The 19,870-nt window shown below is 33.9% G+C and overlaps 1 protein-coding gene and 1 non-coding gene across 5 annotated transcripts in view; both read right to left on the bottom strand.

The window, feature by feature from the left end:
* Positions 1 to 19,870, bottom strand: part of ACAP2 (ArfGAP with coiled-coil, ankyrin repeat and PH domains 2) — a 144,174-nt gene that overhangs the window by 39,995 nt on the left and 84,309 nt on the right. For all 4 annotated transcript variants that reach the window (XM_088025008.1, XM_088025002.1, XM_028101179.2 and 1 more), the window contains 5 exons: positions 18,271 to 18,329; positions 16,956 to 17,139; positions 12,991 to 13,035; positions 10,004 to 10,099; positions 2,920 to 2,994 (listed from right to left, as the gene is read on the bottom strand). In XM_088025008.1, coding sequence (XP_087881134.1) covers positions 2,920 to 2,994; positions 10,004 to 10,099; positions 12,991 to 13,035; positions 16,956 to 17,139; positions 18,271 to 18,329 — 459 coding nt within the window. The remainder of the gene's footprint in view (positions 1 to 2,919; positions 2,995 to 10,003; positions 10,100 to 12,990; positions 13,036 to 16,955; positions 17,140 to 18,270; positions 18,330 to 19,870) is intronic.
* LOC114207215 (U1 spliceosomal RNA) lies at positions 1,878 to 2,040 on the bottom strand. The gene has a single exon (XR_003608814.1). It is a non-coding gene; the product is annotated as a U1 spliceosomal RNA (small nuclear RNA).

Here is a 19,870-nt window from a genome sequence, read left to right as displayed (position 1 = left end):
ATTTCAAGCTCATAGAAGACATTATAAAATAAAAATATCAATCCTTCTCCATATTGATTCATAGATCCAATGAAATCAATCAAAATCCCAAAAGCTATTTTTATGCAACCTCAAAGTCTGCCCCTGAAATTTATATAAGAACACAAAATTTACACAATTCACTTTTGAAGCAGAGAACGTAAGAGACTTTACTTTGTCAGATATCAAGATATACTATAAAGCTAAAATAAAGCAGCATAGTATTGGCACAATTAAGACAAAAAGGCCAATGAAAAGAATTGAAAACCTGAAACAGACTTCACATGTATGCAAACATGATGTAAATCAGAAGATATAATAGAGTAGTAGGGAAAGAACACATTTTTTAGTAACTGATTCTGGATCATCTAGATACCAGTATAAGAATACAAGAAAATTGGATCTCTACCTCACGCCATACACAATCACCCAATTACAGATGGTTTTAAGGTCTAAACATAAAAGGCAAATCTATAAACACTTAGAAGATTATACAGGAGATATATCTTTATGATCCTGGGATAAGAAGGACTTACTAAACAAGACACAAAAAGTACCAAACATAAAAACATTAAAAAAAAAAAAACTATGTGAAAATTAAAAACACATATATCCCCCCCCAAAAGGCTTATATCCAGACGATATGAAGAATCTGATCAACAGTTAGGCAACCTGTTGGAAAAATGGAAGAAAAACTAACAGACATTTCACAAACAGGATATCCAAAGGACCAATAGGCACAGGGGAAGGTACTTGAGTTCATTAGTAACTAAAGCATAAATTAAAACCACAACAAGATGTCAGTATCTACTCACCAAAATTAGCAAAAATTAAAAATTCTCACAATACCATGGGGTGGCAAGGAGCACTGAGAACTCACACACAGTGCTGCCTGTCAGGAATGGTAACATCATTTTGGAAAAGTAATTTAGCATTTATCTACTAATACTGAACATATATATACCCTCCGAACCAGCAGTTTTACTCCTAGGTATAAATATATCAGGAATATGTACACATAACCAAAAGACATGTACATGAATGTGCATAGCATCATTGTTTCTTTAATTGATCAATTTCAATTCTTGAAAAATGTAAATAATTACATTAGGTACATTAGACATACTTTCCCTTAATTTTTACGTGATTGAATAGTTTTCTTTTCTTGTTCTTTTTTTTTTTTTTTTTTTACCTGTAATGCAGCCTTGTGTCAGCATTTAAGGGCAAAAAAAAAAAAAAGCAAAACAGCATTACTTTCTTTAAAAGTACAGCAGTAACTGACTATTATTTAAAATCGAGTAAATTAATCTTAGATTCAATAATCTACTACTTTTGGCCCTTTAGTACAACACTGAGCTGTGTATACAACAGGGAAAGATATTAAAAGATACATAATATTCATTAAATAATTCAGTTTAAGCCAACAGTCACAAGTATCTACAAATATCATGATCTCTCATTTTAATTAGAAATGACTGGTCCCAATTTTTAACAATCTCTCCATGGTAATGTCATTAACACAAATTACCCAACCAAAAGTGAGTCTAACTTTAAACAAAACAAAACAGGAAGTTAGTCTTACCTAACTACAACTCGAACTAAGTTAAAGATGATCCAGTAGAAAATCTTTCCCTTTATAAATAATGTTTCTCTTTGAATGTTAATAACCCATCACCAATAAAATTTTCCTTACTTATATTACTGACTTCACTTTAATGTTTTTCTACTGACATCTTTTATGTCAGATCTAGTTCCCTGGTATTTTAAATTCTAAATAAACCATAACAAAAGTTGATCTGACTGGTCAATACCAAAGGAACAGATTCCTTAAAGCAATGCTAGAAGGCATCCTTTTTTTTTAAGGTGACACATGAATAGGGTGCCCCACTACCACAAATTATGCAGTCAAGTTTCCCACATTTGGGGAAATTCCAAGGGTCAGCACATTTGGAGTCAATGGATAAGCCTGACCCTGGGAAAAACACTTTTGTGATCATGCTATCTCCCTTGCCAGGTAAGTACAGAAGGCATCTTGTCACATACTTGTATTATTAGATTCAACCTCCAGTTCTCTCCTTTTATTTTCAGATTACCGCACAAAAATATCACTGACTATGTAAGACAAAATATTGTTGAGTTCCAAGTTAGCTGTATTCAAAGCTCTCCACACACAAAAATAAAAATGTGTCATATTTAAATTTCCATTTTAAAAATATCTTTTTCAAATAGTTTAGCTAAGCTTAGGCAAATTAACAAGTAATGCACGTAAATTCCAGTATCACATGAGAGAGGGCAAGGGCTGCCTCAGAGTAACTATAGCTGTTAAGTCCACAATACCAAACACACACTGATGCAAAGATGTTCTCCACTACCCTCTCTGCCTACTCCCCACCCCACACGCTACCCCCCCCCCTCACTCACACACTTCACAGGGATTGGTGATATCCTAACCGAAACTGTAAATAGCAGTTTAAATTCTAGGGCCATTTTTTAATTAGTTAAGATCCTATGAGATTGGGGTGCCTCGGTGGCTTAGTTGGTTAAGCATTTGCCTTTGGCTCAGGTCATGATCTTGGAGTCCTGGGATGAAGCCCTGCTCGTGCTCTCTCTCCTCCCAGCTCGTGCTCTCTTTCTCTCTCTCAAATAAATAAATAATCTTAAAAAAAAAAAAAGATCCTTTGAGTTCTTGCAAAGTGGTTCAAAAACATGGCTTTCAAATACTGCCTGACCATCTAAAAAATATTTTACTTTTCACAAAAAAAAGGAGGAATTTTCTACCCAATTAAATTACTACATCAACTTAAAGGATTTGTTCGAACACAATGATATCTTGCTGAAACCAATAATCAAACAATTGTATAAAATGGGAATTACTCTCCTGTAACTTTTCTTATCAAGTACCTTTTGTTGAATGGTGGAATGTTTTTGCTCCATCTCTCTTTTCTCCTTCGCTGCATCCACAACCAGTCGATCCAGCTATAAAGGGGGAAAAGGGAAAACATTAGGCAGACTTAAAAATTAAAGAAAAAAAGGTATGATCATTTTTTTAAAAACATACTCTCAATAAGTAAGCCAATTTAAGTTTACTTAAGAAGGCATTTGGCTATAACTTTAAAATGGAAGTTCTCTCTGGTATCAAATCCTTTTTAAGAAAGTCTATAACTCCCCCAGGAAAAACATTTCTAAGAACAGTTGTAATACCAAGCAAACATGACAGGAGGCCTTGTCAGAGGCACTACAGTGATAAAACGAACTCCCGGAATAAGCAAGAGAACTCTAGTTTAAGTTGCCTGCTGACCCCTGCAATTCCAGTAGTCAGAATCAAAGACAGAAAGAAGATACCCTGGTGACTTTTTCCCCAAAAAGCAAAAAGTAGCAGCTATGCTAGTGTGGGGCCAGCTCTCCTAAGTTCAAAATAACAGACACTTTCAATCACTCAAAATGCTTCATGTTTTCAAGTTGGCTTCTTAATGTTATCATCAAATCTAAAAGGCAAAAAAACAAACAAACAACAAAAAACAAAAAGTCACCAGATAAGAGAGAAAGCTAAATAATAAAATTTTTTAAAAAGGAATAATAAAATAGTAATCATTCATAAGGCCAGGGTAAAATTGACATTGTTTTTAAGGTTCTGTTTTAAAAGCTCAAAAAACTTATGAAATCATAAATCTCATTTCTTTCTTATTCCTTTCCATCAGAAAAGATGATTTTCCAGTATTATGATAAATGCCCTGGCTTCCTGAACTACTCTTTGCTGGAATAACAAACAATTGGGTTATAAATTATGTGAGTCTACTCTTCTAGACCGTGATGTATATCATTTCATCTTTGAATCCCCACACCTCTGATTAATGTGGGATAAATAAAAAATAAAAATGTAAACATCAATAGGAATAAGGAGAAAGATAAAGTATTAAATGAACAAATGTTTTCATTGCTATCAAAACAAAATTTTAAAAAGCCTTCATAAACAAACCATTTGGTCCTTTATTCACTATTACAAATGATGTTTTTTTCCCCTATCAGAATAATTTTGGCCACAGAATTTTTCTTTTGTTTTTTTTTAGTTAAAAAAAATTTTTTTTAGGGATGCCTGGGTGGCTCAGTTGGTTAAACATCTGCCTTCAGCTCAGGTCCTGGGATTGAGTCCCCCATCGGGCTCCCTGTTCAGCGGGGAGTCTGCTTCTCCCTCTCCTGCTCCCCCTGCTTGTGCTCTCTCTTTCTCATTCTGTCAAGTAAATAAGTAAAATCTTTTAAAAAAAATTTTTTTAAGTTTTTATTTAAATCCCAGATATTTTTTTTTTAAAGATTTTATTTATTTATTTGAGAGAGAGAGAGAATGAGAGATAGAAAGCACAAGAGGGAAGAGGGTCAGAGGGAGAAGCAGACTCCCCGCCGAGCAGGAAGCCCGATGTGGGACTCCATCCCGGGACTCCAGGATCATGACCTGAGCCGAAGGCAGTCACTTAACCAACTGAGCCACCCAGATGCCCCTAAATCCCAGATAGTTAACACATAGTGTAATATTAGTTTCAGGTGTACAACTGGCCATAGAATCTTAATTATCACTGAATATTAATAAAGAACCAAAAGAAAACACACTGAAACAGAATTATCACTACTATAAATAGTTGATTTAGATGGCAACTATACTACTACACTTGAGGATCTAATGCATACATGCATTAGTGACATGTAACATTGATTTAATGGGTAATGCTGGTACATGCTGCACTCGGAAAATGTCCTCAATATTTTCTTATACTGAATGAGTGAAATAACCATTATACCATGATTTTATATCCTTTAATTGAACGGCATATAAATTTTATCCATTCAGATTGAAGTGAGGTATAAGGCAGGCCCTAAGATTCAACTAATATTTATAAACTTGTGTGCATGTACCTTCCACACTAGTACTGCAATGCAAGTGATGGTTTTCTGCCTGTCCCATCGGTAGTAATTCCTCGGCTACATCCAACCTCACTGCTATTACAGCAGAAAGCGGGAAAATTCACCTCTCTCTGCTGGGGCAGAAGTATAAAGAAAAAAATGTCCCAACATGGTAGAGGGTTGGGGAAGGTATGAGTTGAGGAGATGTGAAGACTAACAGTCTTGTCTCCTATAAGCTGGGATGATATCAGGAAGACAGAGTCTGGAGCACATCAGAATGTGTCCTATGCTTCTATTAGTCTTGGACATGAGGAGTTTTACAGCTACCTATAACCAGTCAGGTGCCCCCAATCCTCTGTGTTTGGAATCCCCTCTACTCCTACCACATCAGACATCAACACTTCTCTTTCAGCTTTCCAACTTCTCCCATTTCCATCTGCTTATATATTTGTGCAAATCCTACTACCTTAAAAAAAAAAACCTTCCTCCAACTCATATCCTCTCCAGCCACCATCTTCCCCCTCTCTTTCCATCATAACACAACTTCTGGAAAAATCTTCCCTCTTCTTCGCTTGTCTATTTCATATTCATCTACCCATTATTAGTTTAGCTTCTACCACTCAGACCCTCTACTCTCACAAAGGTAACATATAATCTTCTTGCTGCTAAACCCAATAGGTAGTTCTCAGTCCTGGGTTTACTGGACCTTCTTTCCAATACTTGTACTGGTAACTACCCTCTCCTTTTTGAGACATTCTTTCTTTGGCCTGCACTAACACTATCGCCCAGTTTTCACCTCCTCTCTCATCTGTGCTTTAATGGAGATCCTCATACCTAACCATTTCTTAAAAATATGTCATTCTTATTTTTCATTTTTTGAGGAACCTCCACACTGTTTTCCAAAGTGGCTGTACCAACTTGCATTCCCACCAACAGTGTAAAGGGGTTCCCCTTTCTCCACGACCTCTCCAACATTTGTTGTTTCTTGCCTTGTCGATTTTTGCCATTCTAACTGGTGTAAGGTGGTATCTCAATAGAGCTACCCTATGACCCAGCAATTGCACTACTGGGTATTTACCCCAAAGACACAGATGTAGTGAAAAGAAGGGCCATATGCACCCCAATGTTCATGGCAGCAATGTCCACAATAGCCAAACTTTGGAAAAAGCCGAAATGCCCTTCAACAGACGAATGGATAAAGAAGATGTGGTCCATATATACAATGGACTATTACTCAGCCATCAGAAAGGATGAACACCCAACTTTTACATCAACATGGATGGGACTGGAGGAGATTATGCTAAGTGAAATAAGTCAAGCAGAGAAAGTCAATTATCATATGGTTTCACTTATTTGTGGAACCTAAGGAATAGCATGGAGGACATTAGGAGAAGGAAGGGAAAAATGAAGGTGGGGAAATCGGAGGGGGTGATGAACCATGAGAGACTATGGACTCTGAGAAACAAACTGAGGGTTTTAGAGGGGAGGGGGTGGGGGGAAGGGTTAGCCCAGTGATGGGAATTACGGAGGGCACGTACTGCATGGAGCACGGGGTGTTATTCGAAAACAATGAATCATGGAAAACTACATCAAAAACTAATGATGTACTGTATGGTGACTAACATAATTAAAACAAAATTAAATTTTAAAAAAAATGTCATTCTTAGGGCCCTGTTTGAAGCCAGATTCTCTTTTTACTCTATACTAGTGGCCCTTGACCTTAGTTTACAAAATCAAAATCTTTAAGCATACTGTTCTAGCACTCACATTTTTCAAAATAGCTTTCAAAACACAAAAATGATTTTGGGATCCCTATTAACTCTCCTTGGGTCAATTCACCCACTCTTGTGGTTACAATTAGCAATTATATGTTACTGACTCCTTTAACCTAGTTTTTTTTTGTTTTTGTTTTGTTTTGTTTTTTGAGCTCCAGATACACCCACTTAGATGTCCTATCATCAAAATTTAACACATTTTTTAAAAGATTTTTTATTTGACAGAGAGAGAGATAGCAAGGGCAGGAACACAAGGAGGGGGAGCGGGAGAGGGAGAAGAAGGCTTCCCGCCGAGCAGGGAGCCCGATGTGGGGCGCAATCCCAGGACCCTGGGTTCACAACCTGAGCTGAAGAAGGCAGACGCTTAACCGACTGAGCCACCCAGGTGCCCCAAAATTTAACACATTTAAGCCTCAACTCATCATGTCCCTCTACCTTCAAATTGGCTATGTCTTAAATATCCCTCAAGTCTACTTGTTTCTATCCCTACTGCCATGTTCCTAGTTCCAGATCCAGTTATCTCATAACTGAATTATTCAAAGAATATCTGAACTGGCCGCCTCCAATCAGGCTATGTTTTCCATGAGCTTAGAGGCTTTTCAAGGACCTGAAAAATTATGTGAGAACTGAGAGGGGGAAACTGCAAAACCAAAATTAATAAATGTCTAAAGTATACAATTATTTAAACTATTCAACTGTAATCCAACTCATTTGTTTATAAATTATATTTAATGTAAGATGAGGGTGCAACATAATGCTTGACAGAATGTGGGGAGTGCCTAGAGCCTAGGAAGGTCTTGCCTTCCTCCCAAGTCTGGGTTACAGGTTCTATCTGTATGTTCCTATAACTCTTTGATCCTCTGCTATGTGGTAGAGACAGCCAGCTATTCCCCAATATCCATTCTCTCTTTCTATCTTAACTAAAGAACCCCCAAATTCTAGTAGGTCACATGATTATCTGGCATTAAGTTTTTATCTCCCAGTTTTCCTTGCAGCCTGTATGACACTGGGATGTACACAGAAGTGGCTCTACAATTTCCAGGAGACATCCATAAAGAGAATGCATCTTTCTTTCCTCTTTCCTCTCTCCTGATAGCTAGAATGTGGGTATGGTAACTTTGAACCATGAGGTAGAATTAAAAAATATAAGCCTGCATCCCTGCATACCAGGCCTTTGACTTACATAGGGAAATAAAATTTCATCTTGTTGAAGCTACTATTTTAAGGTTTCTATCTATCCCATGCAAATGAGCAAGTTCTCAATTTATATACCCAGACACAACACTGAGCACAAAGAGTAATTGTCTGGTGACTTGTTGGTTTCCTCCAATAGATTAAATTCTATAGAGCCTGGGAACAGTATCTCTGCAACTCATGGTATATGCCCTGCACACCATCCCAAGACACACATGTACACACATATGTGTATGCACCATATTTACTTTTGGTCAATGAATGCAATTCTTGTTACACTCTTACCTTTTTCCTCATTTCCCTAAACTCTATTTTTCATCCTTAATCCCCTGTCCTCAAAAGGTAATATGAACCTATATGGGGAAAAAAAATCACCTAAAAATTGATACTATTAAATCCAGATGGCTCACCAATCAACAAAAAAAATTGTCCCAGAACAAATCTAATACAAAGTTCTGCTCGGTTATCAAAAATAATTTGAATGTAATGAAATTTCTATATAATACTGTGATATATGTATAATCCACACATGTGCATATGTGTATAAAATAAAAAAGTTCCCAAGACTTCCATAATCTTAAGATTCTAAAATGTTATTAGTCAAAATATAAAGAGTATAGCTCAGATAAAAAATCAGTAGGATTTTTCAATTATCCAAATATAAGAAATGAAAAAATAAATCCAGCTATGTATACTATAAAACAGACACTTTGTTTTTAAGTTTTCCTTTCAACACCCTCACATGCTGTCCATAACATATTTTTAACTTCAATCTTCTTTTTGGTTACACATTTAATCCATACATAAATCTTGTGCAGCATCAAACTTCTTCATTAAATAAATGAAATGTCAAATTTCCCAATATGCTAATTTTTTCCCCAATATGCTAAACTTCTTTAAAAGTACAGACACCAGAGCAAAGGCAACAAAAGCAAAAATAAACAAGTGGGACTACATCAAACCAAAAAGCTCCTGCAAAATATTTTCAAATCATGTATCAGATATAAATGTCCAAGGTATTTAAAGAAGTCATACAACTCAATAGCAAAAAAAAAAAAAAAAACAAAAAAAAACCACTTTGTATTAAAAATGGGCAGAGGATCTGAAGAGACATTTCTCCAAAGAAGACAAACAGATGGCCAAAAGGTATATGAAAAGGTGCTCAACATCACTAATCATCAGGAAAAGGCAAATCAAAACCACAATGAGATATCACCTCACGCCTGTCAAAATGGCTGTCATCAAAAAGAAATCACAAGTGTTGGTGAGGATGTGGAGAAAAGTGCACTAGTGGTAGGAATATAAACTGGTGCATCCACTATGGAAAACAGTATGGAGGCTCCTCAAAAAATTAAAAACAGAACTACCATATGTTCCAGCAATGCCCCTTCTACATATGTTCAATGTACACAAAGATACTAATTTGAAAAAATATCTACATCACCATGTTCACTGCAGCATTATTTATAATAGCCAAGATACAGAAACAACCTAAGTGTCTGTCAAAAGATGAATAGATAAGAAAATGTGGTGTATATATATACACATGGGACTATTATTCAGCCATTTAAAAAAAAAAAGGGGAAATCTTGCCATTTGCAACATAGATGGACCTTGAAGGCATTATGCTAGGTGAAATAGACAGAAAAAGACAAATACCATAGGATTTCACTTATATGTGGAATTAAAAAAAACAAAACAAAACAAAACCAAACTCACAGATACAGAGAACAGACTGGAATTTGCCAGAGGTGGGGGATGAGTGGACAAAATGGGTGAAGGGGGTCACAGGTACAAATTTCCAGTTATAAAATAAAGAAGACCTGGGAATGTAATGTACAACATGGTGACTATAGTTAACACTACTGTATCATATATTTGAAAGTTACTAAACAGTAGATCTTAAAAGTTCTGAAGATAAGAAAAAAATGTTTAAGTCTATGGAGTAATAGTTTACCTTCTGAGGTGGTCATTTGACTATAACTATGTGTGTATTAATACACACATATATCTCAATTATTTTATACACCTAAATTAATGCAATTTATGTCAATCACATCTCAATGAAAAAAATACAGATATCAATGCATAACACAGAATCAAGCAATACAGTACAATATTACCTGTGCACCAAGATCCTTCATGTAGGGCCCAAGTTCACTAAATAGATCATACCCTTGATGGAAGAAGGCCAAATGGGCATACATAAAAGATAACATCTAGTAAGAAAAAAAAGTTTAGCATTTTAAAATCAATTCTTAAATATCCTGAAATTTTTAAAAATCTTAATCTTATCTAATGTTTAAAAATTATTCCTTAGAACTGAGTCATTTTTCTTAAAAGAGTATTTCAGAAATATTTGTGAAGTGAGAATAAATTATATTTAAAAGAAATCTCTAAGTGGTTTAAAATTTTAAAAACACCCCAAATTTTAGTTGTTTAGATTATATCCAAACAATCAAAATTCACATGGTAATAATTGAAAGAATCAAGTTTTCAATACTTTCACCATCTTCCCAGGTACATTATAAGATACCATATTATATGCCTTTCAACCAAACTCACTAGCAAAACTTTAAATTGCAAATAAAACATTAGAAAATTAGAAGAGGAAATATGAAGCTCTCAAAATAAAACAATCACACTTTATAACCGACTAGGATCACTAAACACAGTCCAAAGTAGGGGAAGGCTTATTTTCTTTCTCAAGATACTGAAATAAAATGAGTCAACAGACTTTGCCAATATGGAGGTTTCTGTATATTCATTCCCAATATCCAAAAATGTTGCTAATAGGTTAAGATTTTTTCCAGGTTTTCCTACATTTTACCTATTCATGAGAGAAAAATCACCCTTATTTTTATTTGTCATTTTTATATGGGAAGAAATTTAATTCAATCATAATAGTGAAAGAATCCTCCAAACATCCATGTTTATTTGTAGCAAGATGAGACATCTGTTTAATTTTCTGAAATTTAAAATAGGTCCTTAATATTCAAGAATGCTTCAAAAGAAAATTTTTTGAAGAGAAAAACCAATTAAAGCACAAACACAAAAGGACAAAGCTCAATAAAAGATTATTTTGTAATTAAATTAACAGTAGTTATGCAACTTTATGAGTGTAATAAAAAAATTATATAAAAAAGAGGGTGAAAGATGAACAGCTACAACTACATAAAAATGTAAAACATGCCTGCACATCAAAACATATAATAAACATATTAAAAGATAAATGATAAACTAGGAAAACACATATGACAAAGGGTTAATAGTCTTAAAATATAAAAGATGTTACAAATCAGTATGAAAAAGATGAATACTTAACAAAAAAACAGGGAACACAGAGGCCAAAAAATATACAGGAAAAAATTCAAACTCATGCATATTTAATACAAACTCATTTGTATTAAAGAAATGCAAAACTGAACAATGACATGACATTTTCTATCTACACAATTATATGTAGAGTAGGAGAAATTAATACCCAGTGTTGGTAATAACAAACTTTCACATACTACTAGTGGAAATGATGTATAACTCTTAAAATTTACCATTATTTTTTAAAAGTTTTAATAAATGCTTAAACCCTTTGACTAAGTAATCTCTTGTCTTAATCTATCCTAAGGAAATAATATTATTTATTAGAATGATCACTATAATGCTATTCTTTAAAGTCAAAAAACATGGAAATTACTTAAAAATCCATTAATGGATAAAACTAATTTATGGCCTAGTCAACTGACCTGCAAACTATATCTAGCCCTATCATCTGTTTTTGGATGGCTTATGAGCTAGGGTTTTTACATTTTTAAATGTTTGAAAGACAATGAAAAGAAGACATGAAATTCATGACATGTGAAAACTATATGAAATTCAAATTTCCATGTCCATAAGAAAAATTCTTATTAACACACAATCATGCTATTCATTTACATATTGTCTATAGCTGCTTTCTCATTACAACATCACAGTTAAGTAATTACAACACAGACCACAAGGCCCACAAAACCTAACATATTCACTACCTGGCCCTTCACAAAAAAAGGTTGCATACTGCTAGTATATTCACATGGTAGAATTCTGTATGGCCAGGAAAGCCATTGTTAAATAAAAAATACTCAATAACATGTGATGATTTTGTAGTTACTATCAAAAGAACAAAGTTATAAAACATATGTAACAATGACTATTTTGTTTAAAAAAATTAAATGCAATTTTAAAACACACATACACATTCACATACATACATGCCCACAGAAAGAGAGGAAAAAAGATGAAGATATATGCCAAGATATTAATAGTAGTTCTCCCTTGGTAGTAAGATTTATAAGTGTCTAAATTTTTTTCTTCATCCATTTTACTTTCCAATTTTCTACAATTAACACATATTACTCTCAATCTGGAAAAGGAAGTAGAGGTAAAGAGCAAGTACAATGTACTTTCCTGATAAGAAATAACATAAATATAGAATTTAGGGAAAAGCTAGGTGGGGACAAGAATCAAAAGCAATTTAGGCATACCGTTTCTGGGATAAAAAACAAAACACTTCAGTGAACAGAGAGGAAAAATTATTTCTAAGGTTCTCAAAATGTGAAAGATTGCAATGTCATACCAGTACCATCCCATGTCCACTTCTTTGTTAGCTTTAAGGTTTTAAAAAATGGTCAAATGAAAAAGTGGCCATAGAGGCTCAGGGAAAACCATTATCCTCAAATTTCACCCCATTTGTTTTCAAACGGCACTCTAAAGAACAAACCAAAAGGATGAAAAATCATCAATAACCCGGGAGGAAGAATTCTCTAAATGATACTATTTATGCATGCCCTCAATCTCAAATATTTAAATGTCAATTATTAAGGAGCTCACAGTGTGTTAATAGAGGAGATACACATAAATAACTGTAACATGAAGGAGACAAAAAAGTGGTTAAGTGACATAGGAGAAGTATGAAAAGATCTGTAAGATTAATTCTGAACCTGGAATAAACATATTTACATATATATATACACACACATAAATATACACATATATGATGCTGCTTTAAACACTTATATATGTACACTTAGATGATATTAAAATGTTGAAAACATCATTTCAATAAATATCTTACTGATTTTAGGATTTCTGATCTCCTTTTTGATTGAAGGACATTAATCTGAGGGAAAATACACTTGGTTAATTACCCATGCATTTATTTTAAAAACTAATCTACAATGCAATATTGTAAAATTTGCTTTTTCTGATAGTTTGATACTTTTCCAGAAAAGTAAATAAAATCAAAGTTCAAGTTTTTCACCCTTTGACCCACGTTTTGCAAAAACAGTTAAGACAAACATACCAACAAAACTCTCATCTATTTGCAACTCAAAGAAAAACTGGCCATGCATAAGTCATAAATACTGTAGTGATAAAACTATCACTCTGAGAGACATATCAATTTCTTAGAATTCCATCTTTTCCCCATCCTCCTTATGTAATTGCTCAACTAGACCCTTCAACATGTATCCTTAATGCAAATTCTCATCAATTTTTGCCACTACTACCAAACACCATCTTATCTTTTCTAGACTGTTGCAATAGCGTATGAACTTGTCTCTCTGTACTCTTGACTCTCTACAATCCATTCTCCACACAGCAAACAGAGTGATCTTTTCAAAATATAAATAAGATTATACTATGTCCAACTTAAAACCTTCCAACTTCCTCCTGTAGCCTTCATGGCCCTCTGTGATATCACCTCTCTAACCTAGTTTTCTATTACTTTCCCCTTTCTGTGCTCCAACCACAATCCAAAACTACTCCCACCTCAACACTTTCAAACTAGTTGTTCTGTCTTCATGTCATAACTGTCTGCCCAGATAGGCATAAGGCTACCTGTTCCAATCAGGTCCCAGCTAAAATACTATCTCCTCAAAAAGGTCTAAGTAGGCCCTATGTACTCTCTAGTACAACAACCCTATTTATTTCCTTGATAACATTCATAACTACCTTATATTTTCTTATTTACTTATGTCTTTTCCCTGGTTAAAGTGTGAGCTCCATAAGATCAAGGTCTTGCCTTATTCCCAGCTGCATTCCACAAGTAGTACATAGTGAGGACTCAATAAATATTTGTTAACTAAATTAACAGACCTCAAATAATATTTTAATTAAACTAAACTTACTGAAAGATCAGTAAATTATGAAAGTTGCCTTTGTGGTATCTCTCCCAACTCTGGAAATTCTTAACAAATATTTTTTTTTGTCTATTATATATCAGCTTAATGAAATTAATGTTTATACAAAAAAAGAATCATCCACTTTTTGCTAATATTATCAAAAGATTATAGAATATCTTCCTTTTTGATATGTTCTTCCCAATGAATATTCTGTCTGTTTTATAAGATAATTTTAAAGCACTGATCAGAAAACTAAAAACACACCAAGAAAAGTCCAAATAACTATGCTTAATGAGCACTAATTTCCTTTTTATGTCTGTTTCAAGGCCTATTCAGTTTTGAGAACTAAAATATTAACTTTCAAATGCTCTAAGTAAAAGCAGAGGCTGCAGATAACCTATTATTCAGACTTTGAAAAATGCCAAAAGTGCTTCTGTTTTATGTATTTTTTTATGTTGGGCAATGAAAATAGCATGTACTTGGAAAAAAAAAGTAAATTCAAATATTTAGAGAAGCTAAAGCATGACAAACTTTATAAACTTGGATATTACTTACTACACCCTAAAACAGCCACTTTAGCCATATAATAAAATGACACAAGAGTTCTCATCAGAAAAATCAAATAAGGTAATAGTTACAGGGGACATGGGGATCCTAACTTAAAACTACTGGATGAGCACTAAATGAAATGGATAATTTATTTTCCAACCACTAGAGGGAAAGAATATAACCTAGGAGTAGAAAAGAGATATAAATACATAATTATAATAAATGTGATTAAGTGCTCTAACAGCAATGTGTATGACAATATTATGACAGCACAGAAGAGGCAAAGGCAAGGATGATTCACTTTGCCTGGAGAAACTTGTATAACTGACCCCAGAACAGAGATCAAAGTGGTAACAGGACAGGGAAGAGCAATGCAAGAAGACTAATTTTTTGAGAACATCTTAATACTCTAGATAAGAAACAATAAAGACTGGTGTTAGGGCTGCAGCAGGGGTAAGAAAGAGCAGACTTAAGAGGTACACAGACCTTTTTTCTTTTTTTTTTTTTAAGAGTGAGAGAGTGTATACCAGCGGGGCGTAGGGGAGTGGGTCACAGAAGGAGAGGAAGAGAGAGAATCCCAAGCAAGCACCACGCCCAGTGCGGGGCCTGACTCAGGGATTGATCTCACGACACTGAGATCATGACCTCAGCCCAAATCAAGAGTCAGATGCTCAACCAACTGAGCTACCCAGGCGCCCTAATACACAGAACTTTTTAAGGCAGTTTTGATTGTTAGACAGAGCAGCTGAGAATGAGAATATCTGATGTAATTCTCCATGTGACTTTCTAGGATTGAGTAAGAGGGTGTTGGCATTCAGTTAGGTAAGGGTAAAAAGAAGCCATTTGGAAGAAGGCAGTTTTCAGTTGTGAATCAAAAAGAAAGAGGGATGTCTGAGAAAAATAGATTTTGTCATCTATACATGATGGTAATTCAAGCAAGGGGCATGAGCCTTTCAGGGAAATCAAAAGGTCAGAAAAGAATAGGACCAAGAGGGAACCCTGAAAAAGAGGTTGAAAAGACGGACAAAGGAGAGAAGCCCAACATGGACACTGAGAAGAAATACAAATTAACAGAAGTTAAGAAACAGAAGCTAAATAGAAGTTAATGCAACCTAAAAGTGGTTTGAGATAAATCAAGACAAAAGTATATTTCAAGAAAGAGAGTGCGGTCCACCATTTCAGTGAAACACAATAGTCAAGTTGGTTAAGAATTAAACTGTATCTAATGAGTAAGACCTTAGCATGAGATATGTCAGTGGAATGGGATAGGAAGACAGAATTCATCCTACCGCAGGAAGTGGACTAAATGGAAGAGAGCTAATGGGAGAAAGGAAATACAGAGCATTCCATTCTAGAAGATTCTAGTTAATAAATGGAATGCACTTCATTGAGGTTTATCTGAGGCGCGATTATTGCTAATTGAAAACTTTAACTTCCTACTTACTGAATAGAAACTTAAAAAAAACTTAGTCATTTTCTACTGTTTTGCTAAGTTTTCTAAGTAGTTTTTAATCACTAATTGGTATATGGTTACTTATTTTTTTAAAGAAATAATCTGTGATTGCTAGTTAACAATCTCTGGGGACTCCACTGCTGTTTTGTAAAAGGAGATTCAGACAAACTAATTTCCTGAGCTTTAAAGCTTTCAACTCATGATATATAGGAACACATCAAGTACATGTGAAATAATGTACACTTTGCCTTCACTTTTTATGTCTCTCGAATCCCTCTGGAGACCTATCACATTCAAACTGATTTCAATTATACATAGGACCACAAGATCACCAGGCAACTTACCAAATACTGATCTCTAATTTTAAAAAATAGCATGTAATGCAATTATGAGAACACCACTTCTAGAAATATTTTTCATTTGTCAATATAGTATGCCTTAATACCTCTAAGAATCTACTCTAAAGAAATAATCAGAAATGTGGCAAAAGATTTATATACAAAGATGTTATTATCATTTACAATTATTGAAAACTATATTTTCACTATTGCCAGTAAAAACTGGCAACAATGTCTGATAAGCAGTATTAATTAAATTAACCTAGCAACTCCACAGAATAAAATAAGCGATTAAAATGCTTTTTACAACATTTAAAAATGTTGTAAAAAACATTTTTAATGTTTACATTAAGTATCATGCTAAATGAAAAGGGGAAGAAATCAGAACCAAAGGTATACACATGTACACACACACATTTATGTGCATACACAGATATACAGACAAGTGAAAAGTCTTCACAAAAGATCATGGCTTAATTTTAGACTCAAAGAAACAGTATTAGTTCTTCTCAGTGTAATCACTCAAAAGTAATGACATATTTAGTAAGCATTTTTTGAAAACATATAATAAATATACCTGAAGTACATAGTCGAGGGCTATATGTCGAAAACATTTTCTTGTTGCTGTCAGAATGTTCGTGGCTTCTTCAACTTCATGCTGTTTGTTTCTTTGTACTTGAGCATTTTTTACTAATGCATTTTCTTTCTCTTCACTGACTTTTTCAAATTGCTTCTTGGCATCTTTGAATTTTCTAAGATCTCTAAAAAATAAAAACAGGAAAACTTCCATAAATCCTACTGTGGGTGATCTACAAACCACACTTTAAGAAATATCACTCGTTTCTTGTTGAGGGAAATTACTGGGCCAAAGGGCATGAATATATTCTTAAAACACACATACATACAATCTTTGATTAAAAAAACCGCATACCCATAAAGGGTAATGGTTTCCATTTCAGTATTCTGAAACCCTTGATTCATTAATGATCTTAGATAAGTACTTTTTTCTACCAGAGAACCAGGCAAAATGACTTGAAAACAAATGATTTTAAAATAATAAAGTAGACCCGAGAAAGACTTTAAAGTCTTTGTAAGAAGCCATAAATTTTCATGCATACATTCTATAAGGACATTCTGAACGTTAGTCTATTATTTGGAAAGAATCTGTGAGATATCACTACAGGACAATAAATTCTAACCTACTAAACGGCAGTGCACTATGTTCATGAGATGTGCTACTTTTTATAGCTTATAACTTCTATAATAATCCTGAATACTGTATCATAACCAACTTTATCTGTAATTTTATGTATTCTCAGTCAGGAATTAAAAGAGAAAAACTGAATTATTAATGTGGGAAAGGAAAATGTTCCTATCTGGAAAGTTCAGATGTTTTTATTTCTAGTTCAATTTTATTTCACATATAAAATGGGATGAATGTGACACAAAAGGATCACATGTAGCAAAAAAAAAACATGCACTTTTATGATTCATTCTCATATATTCCATTATATTCTCTTCAAAGAAAAAACCATATTGAGACAATGGAAAACTTAGTCTCCACTATAATAACTAATAGTATTTCAACCACTTTTGGGATCTGCTTTGATTTTGAAAGGTCATTAAATTATTTTTTAATCTATAACAATCCTAGTTATAAATCCTGAATACAAATTTCATAGTATAAATGATTCACTGAAAGACATGAAGTCTGATTCCCTTATGGAGTAATTCAAGAGGAAATGCAATATACACTTCACAAAGCAACAAAACAAAAACTCCAATATTTTCAATAAATCACAATTCATACAATTCCTCTCAAAAGATAACCAACTCCCAGATGTGATCATGAACTTGTTGCTTTTCTTTTCTCTTCACTGCACTTGACTTACTCTTTAACAAAGTTCTGAAGCTGTGCTTTAATTGATCTCTGAGTTTGGTCAAATAGGATCTAAAAGATAAAATGAAACATTACACAATTAGAAAAGTAAACAAAAAATAATTTTCATGTAGGTTGATAAATAACACATCCTTCCACCAGTACTCCAATTCTAATAACACCTATATTTCTTATTGAAGACTACATAAAAATAAGCATTTAAAAAAGAAACAAACTGATTTTCAAGCGAATTTCATCTGTCTAAAAAATAAAATTATTTCTAATTACAGGGAAAATCAAATTTGCATTACTATTTAAATAGAATGTTAAAACAATAAAGCAATTTATTGCCTTGATTTTAATTCAAGCTTTGAAAAACAACCTGAAAGAGTAACACAAATTCCACTTCATTTACTACAGGAATTTCTTACTTTAACATATCAAAACACTTCAAGTAAAAACAACTCCAGAACTGCCTTATATCTTAGTTAGAGATTACTCATTTGGCAAGACCTAGGTATTTAAATGTTTTACATTCTTAATTTGAGTAAACATTATATAGTCCTTTAGGTTCAATGACTGCTAAGACTAGAGACAAGAATAAAGTTTTATTCCTCGTGACGATATTTTGCCCCACTTAAATAATGCCACATGTTAAACTTTAGTAGCTCTATGTGTGGGAAATTTCACTGGGCTTGTCATGGAAATTCTGAGTATTTTGATAATTTACAGATACTCTACATTCAGAGATGAACAGGCACAAAAATCAATATTCAAAACAAAAAAAAATCCTGTACCCTTCTCATTAAAAACAGTACCAATTTCACTCTCTCTGAAATCTTGCTACTAGCAAAGTCTCATGTTCTTGCCTAAACACTAAACACCAACACCACACACACACACACACACACACACACACACACACACACACCACACCTGAACTGAGTACTACAGGATTTAAAACTATGACAATTTACATCCAGACTGAAAGAACTGTTTTCTGTAATATGTTAAACCCAAAGTAGTAAATCCAAATTAAGCAGAAGAGAGGAAATAATAAAGATGATCGGAAGTCAGCTAAACAGTATCAGTAACCCAAACTCAACAAAAACATAAGCCAGTTCTTTCAGAAGGTCTATAAAGTTGATGAACCTCCTGCCAAAGAAAAAATTTTGAAAACACGAACTTCAGGGGCAACTGGGTGGCTCAGTCAGTTAAGCATCCGGCTCTTGATTTTGGCTCAGGACAAGGTCTCAGGGTTGTGAGATCAAGCCTCACATTGGGCTCCACGCTGGGTTTGGAGCCTGCTTGAGATTCTCTCTCTCCCTCTCCCTCTGTCCCTACCCCCAGCTCTAAAAAAAACAAAAAAACTTCGAATACCAAGAAGGAGAGAGATGACAACACCACAGACTCTACAAATATTAAAAGGAATAACCAGGGGAACTGGGGAATAATTTTATGCCTATAAATTTAACAGACAAGATGGGTTAATTCTTTGAAAGACAAAAACTACCAAAGCTCACTCAATAAGAATCAATAACCTAAACAGAATTAAAGAAATAGAATCTATTAAAAACCTCCATGTCCTATAAAGTTTAAAGCTATACTTACAT

The sequence above is a fragment of the Eumetopias jubatus genome, unplaced genomic scaffold (genome assembly GCF_037043125.1).
Source record: "Eumetopias jubatus isolate StellerSeaLion01/CBP00866 unplaced genomic scaffold, mEumJub1_p1.0 scaffold_1, whole genome shotgun sequence".
Taxonomy (NCBI): Eukaryota; Metazoa; Chordata; class Mammalia; order Carnivora; family Otariidae; genus Eumetopias; species Eumetopias jubatus.
This window is presented reverse-complemented; position numbering and strand designations above follow the sequence as displayed.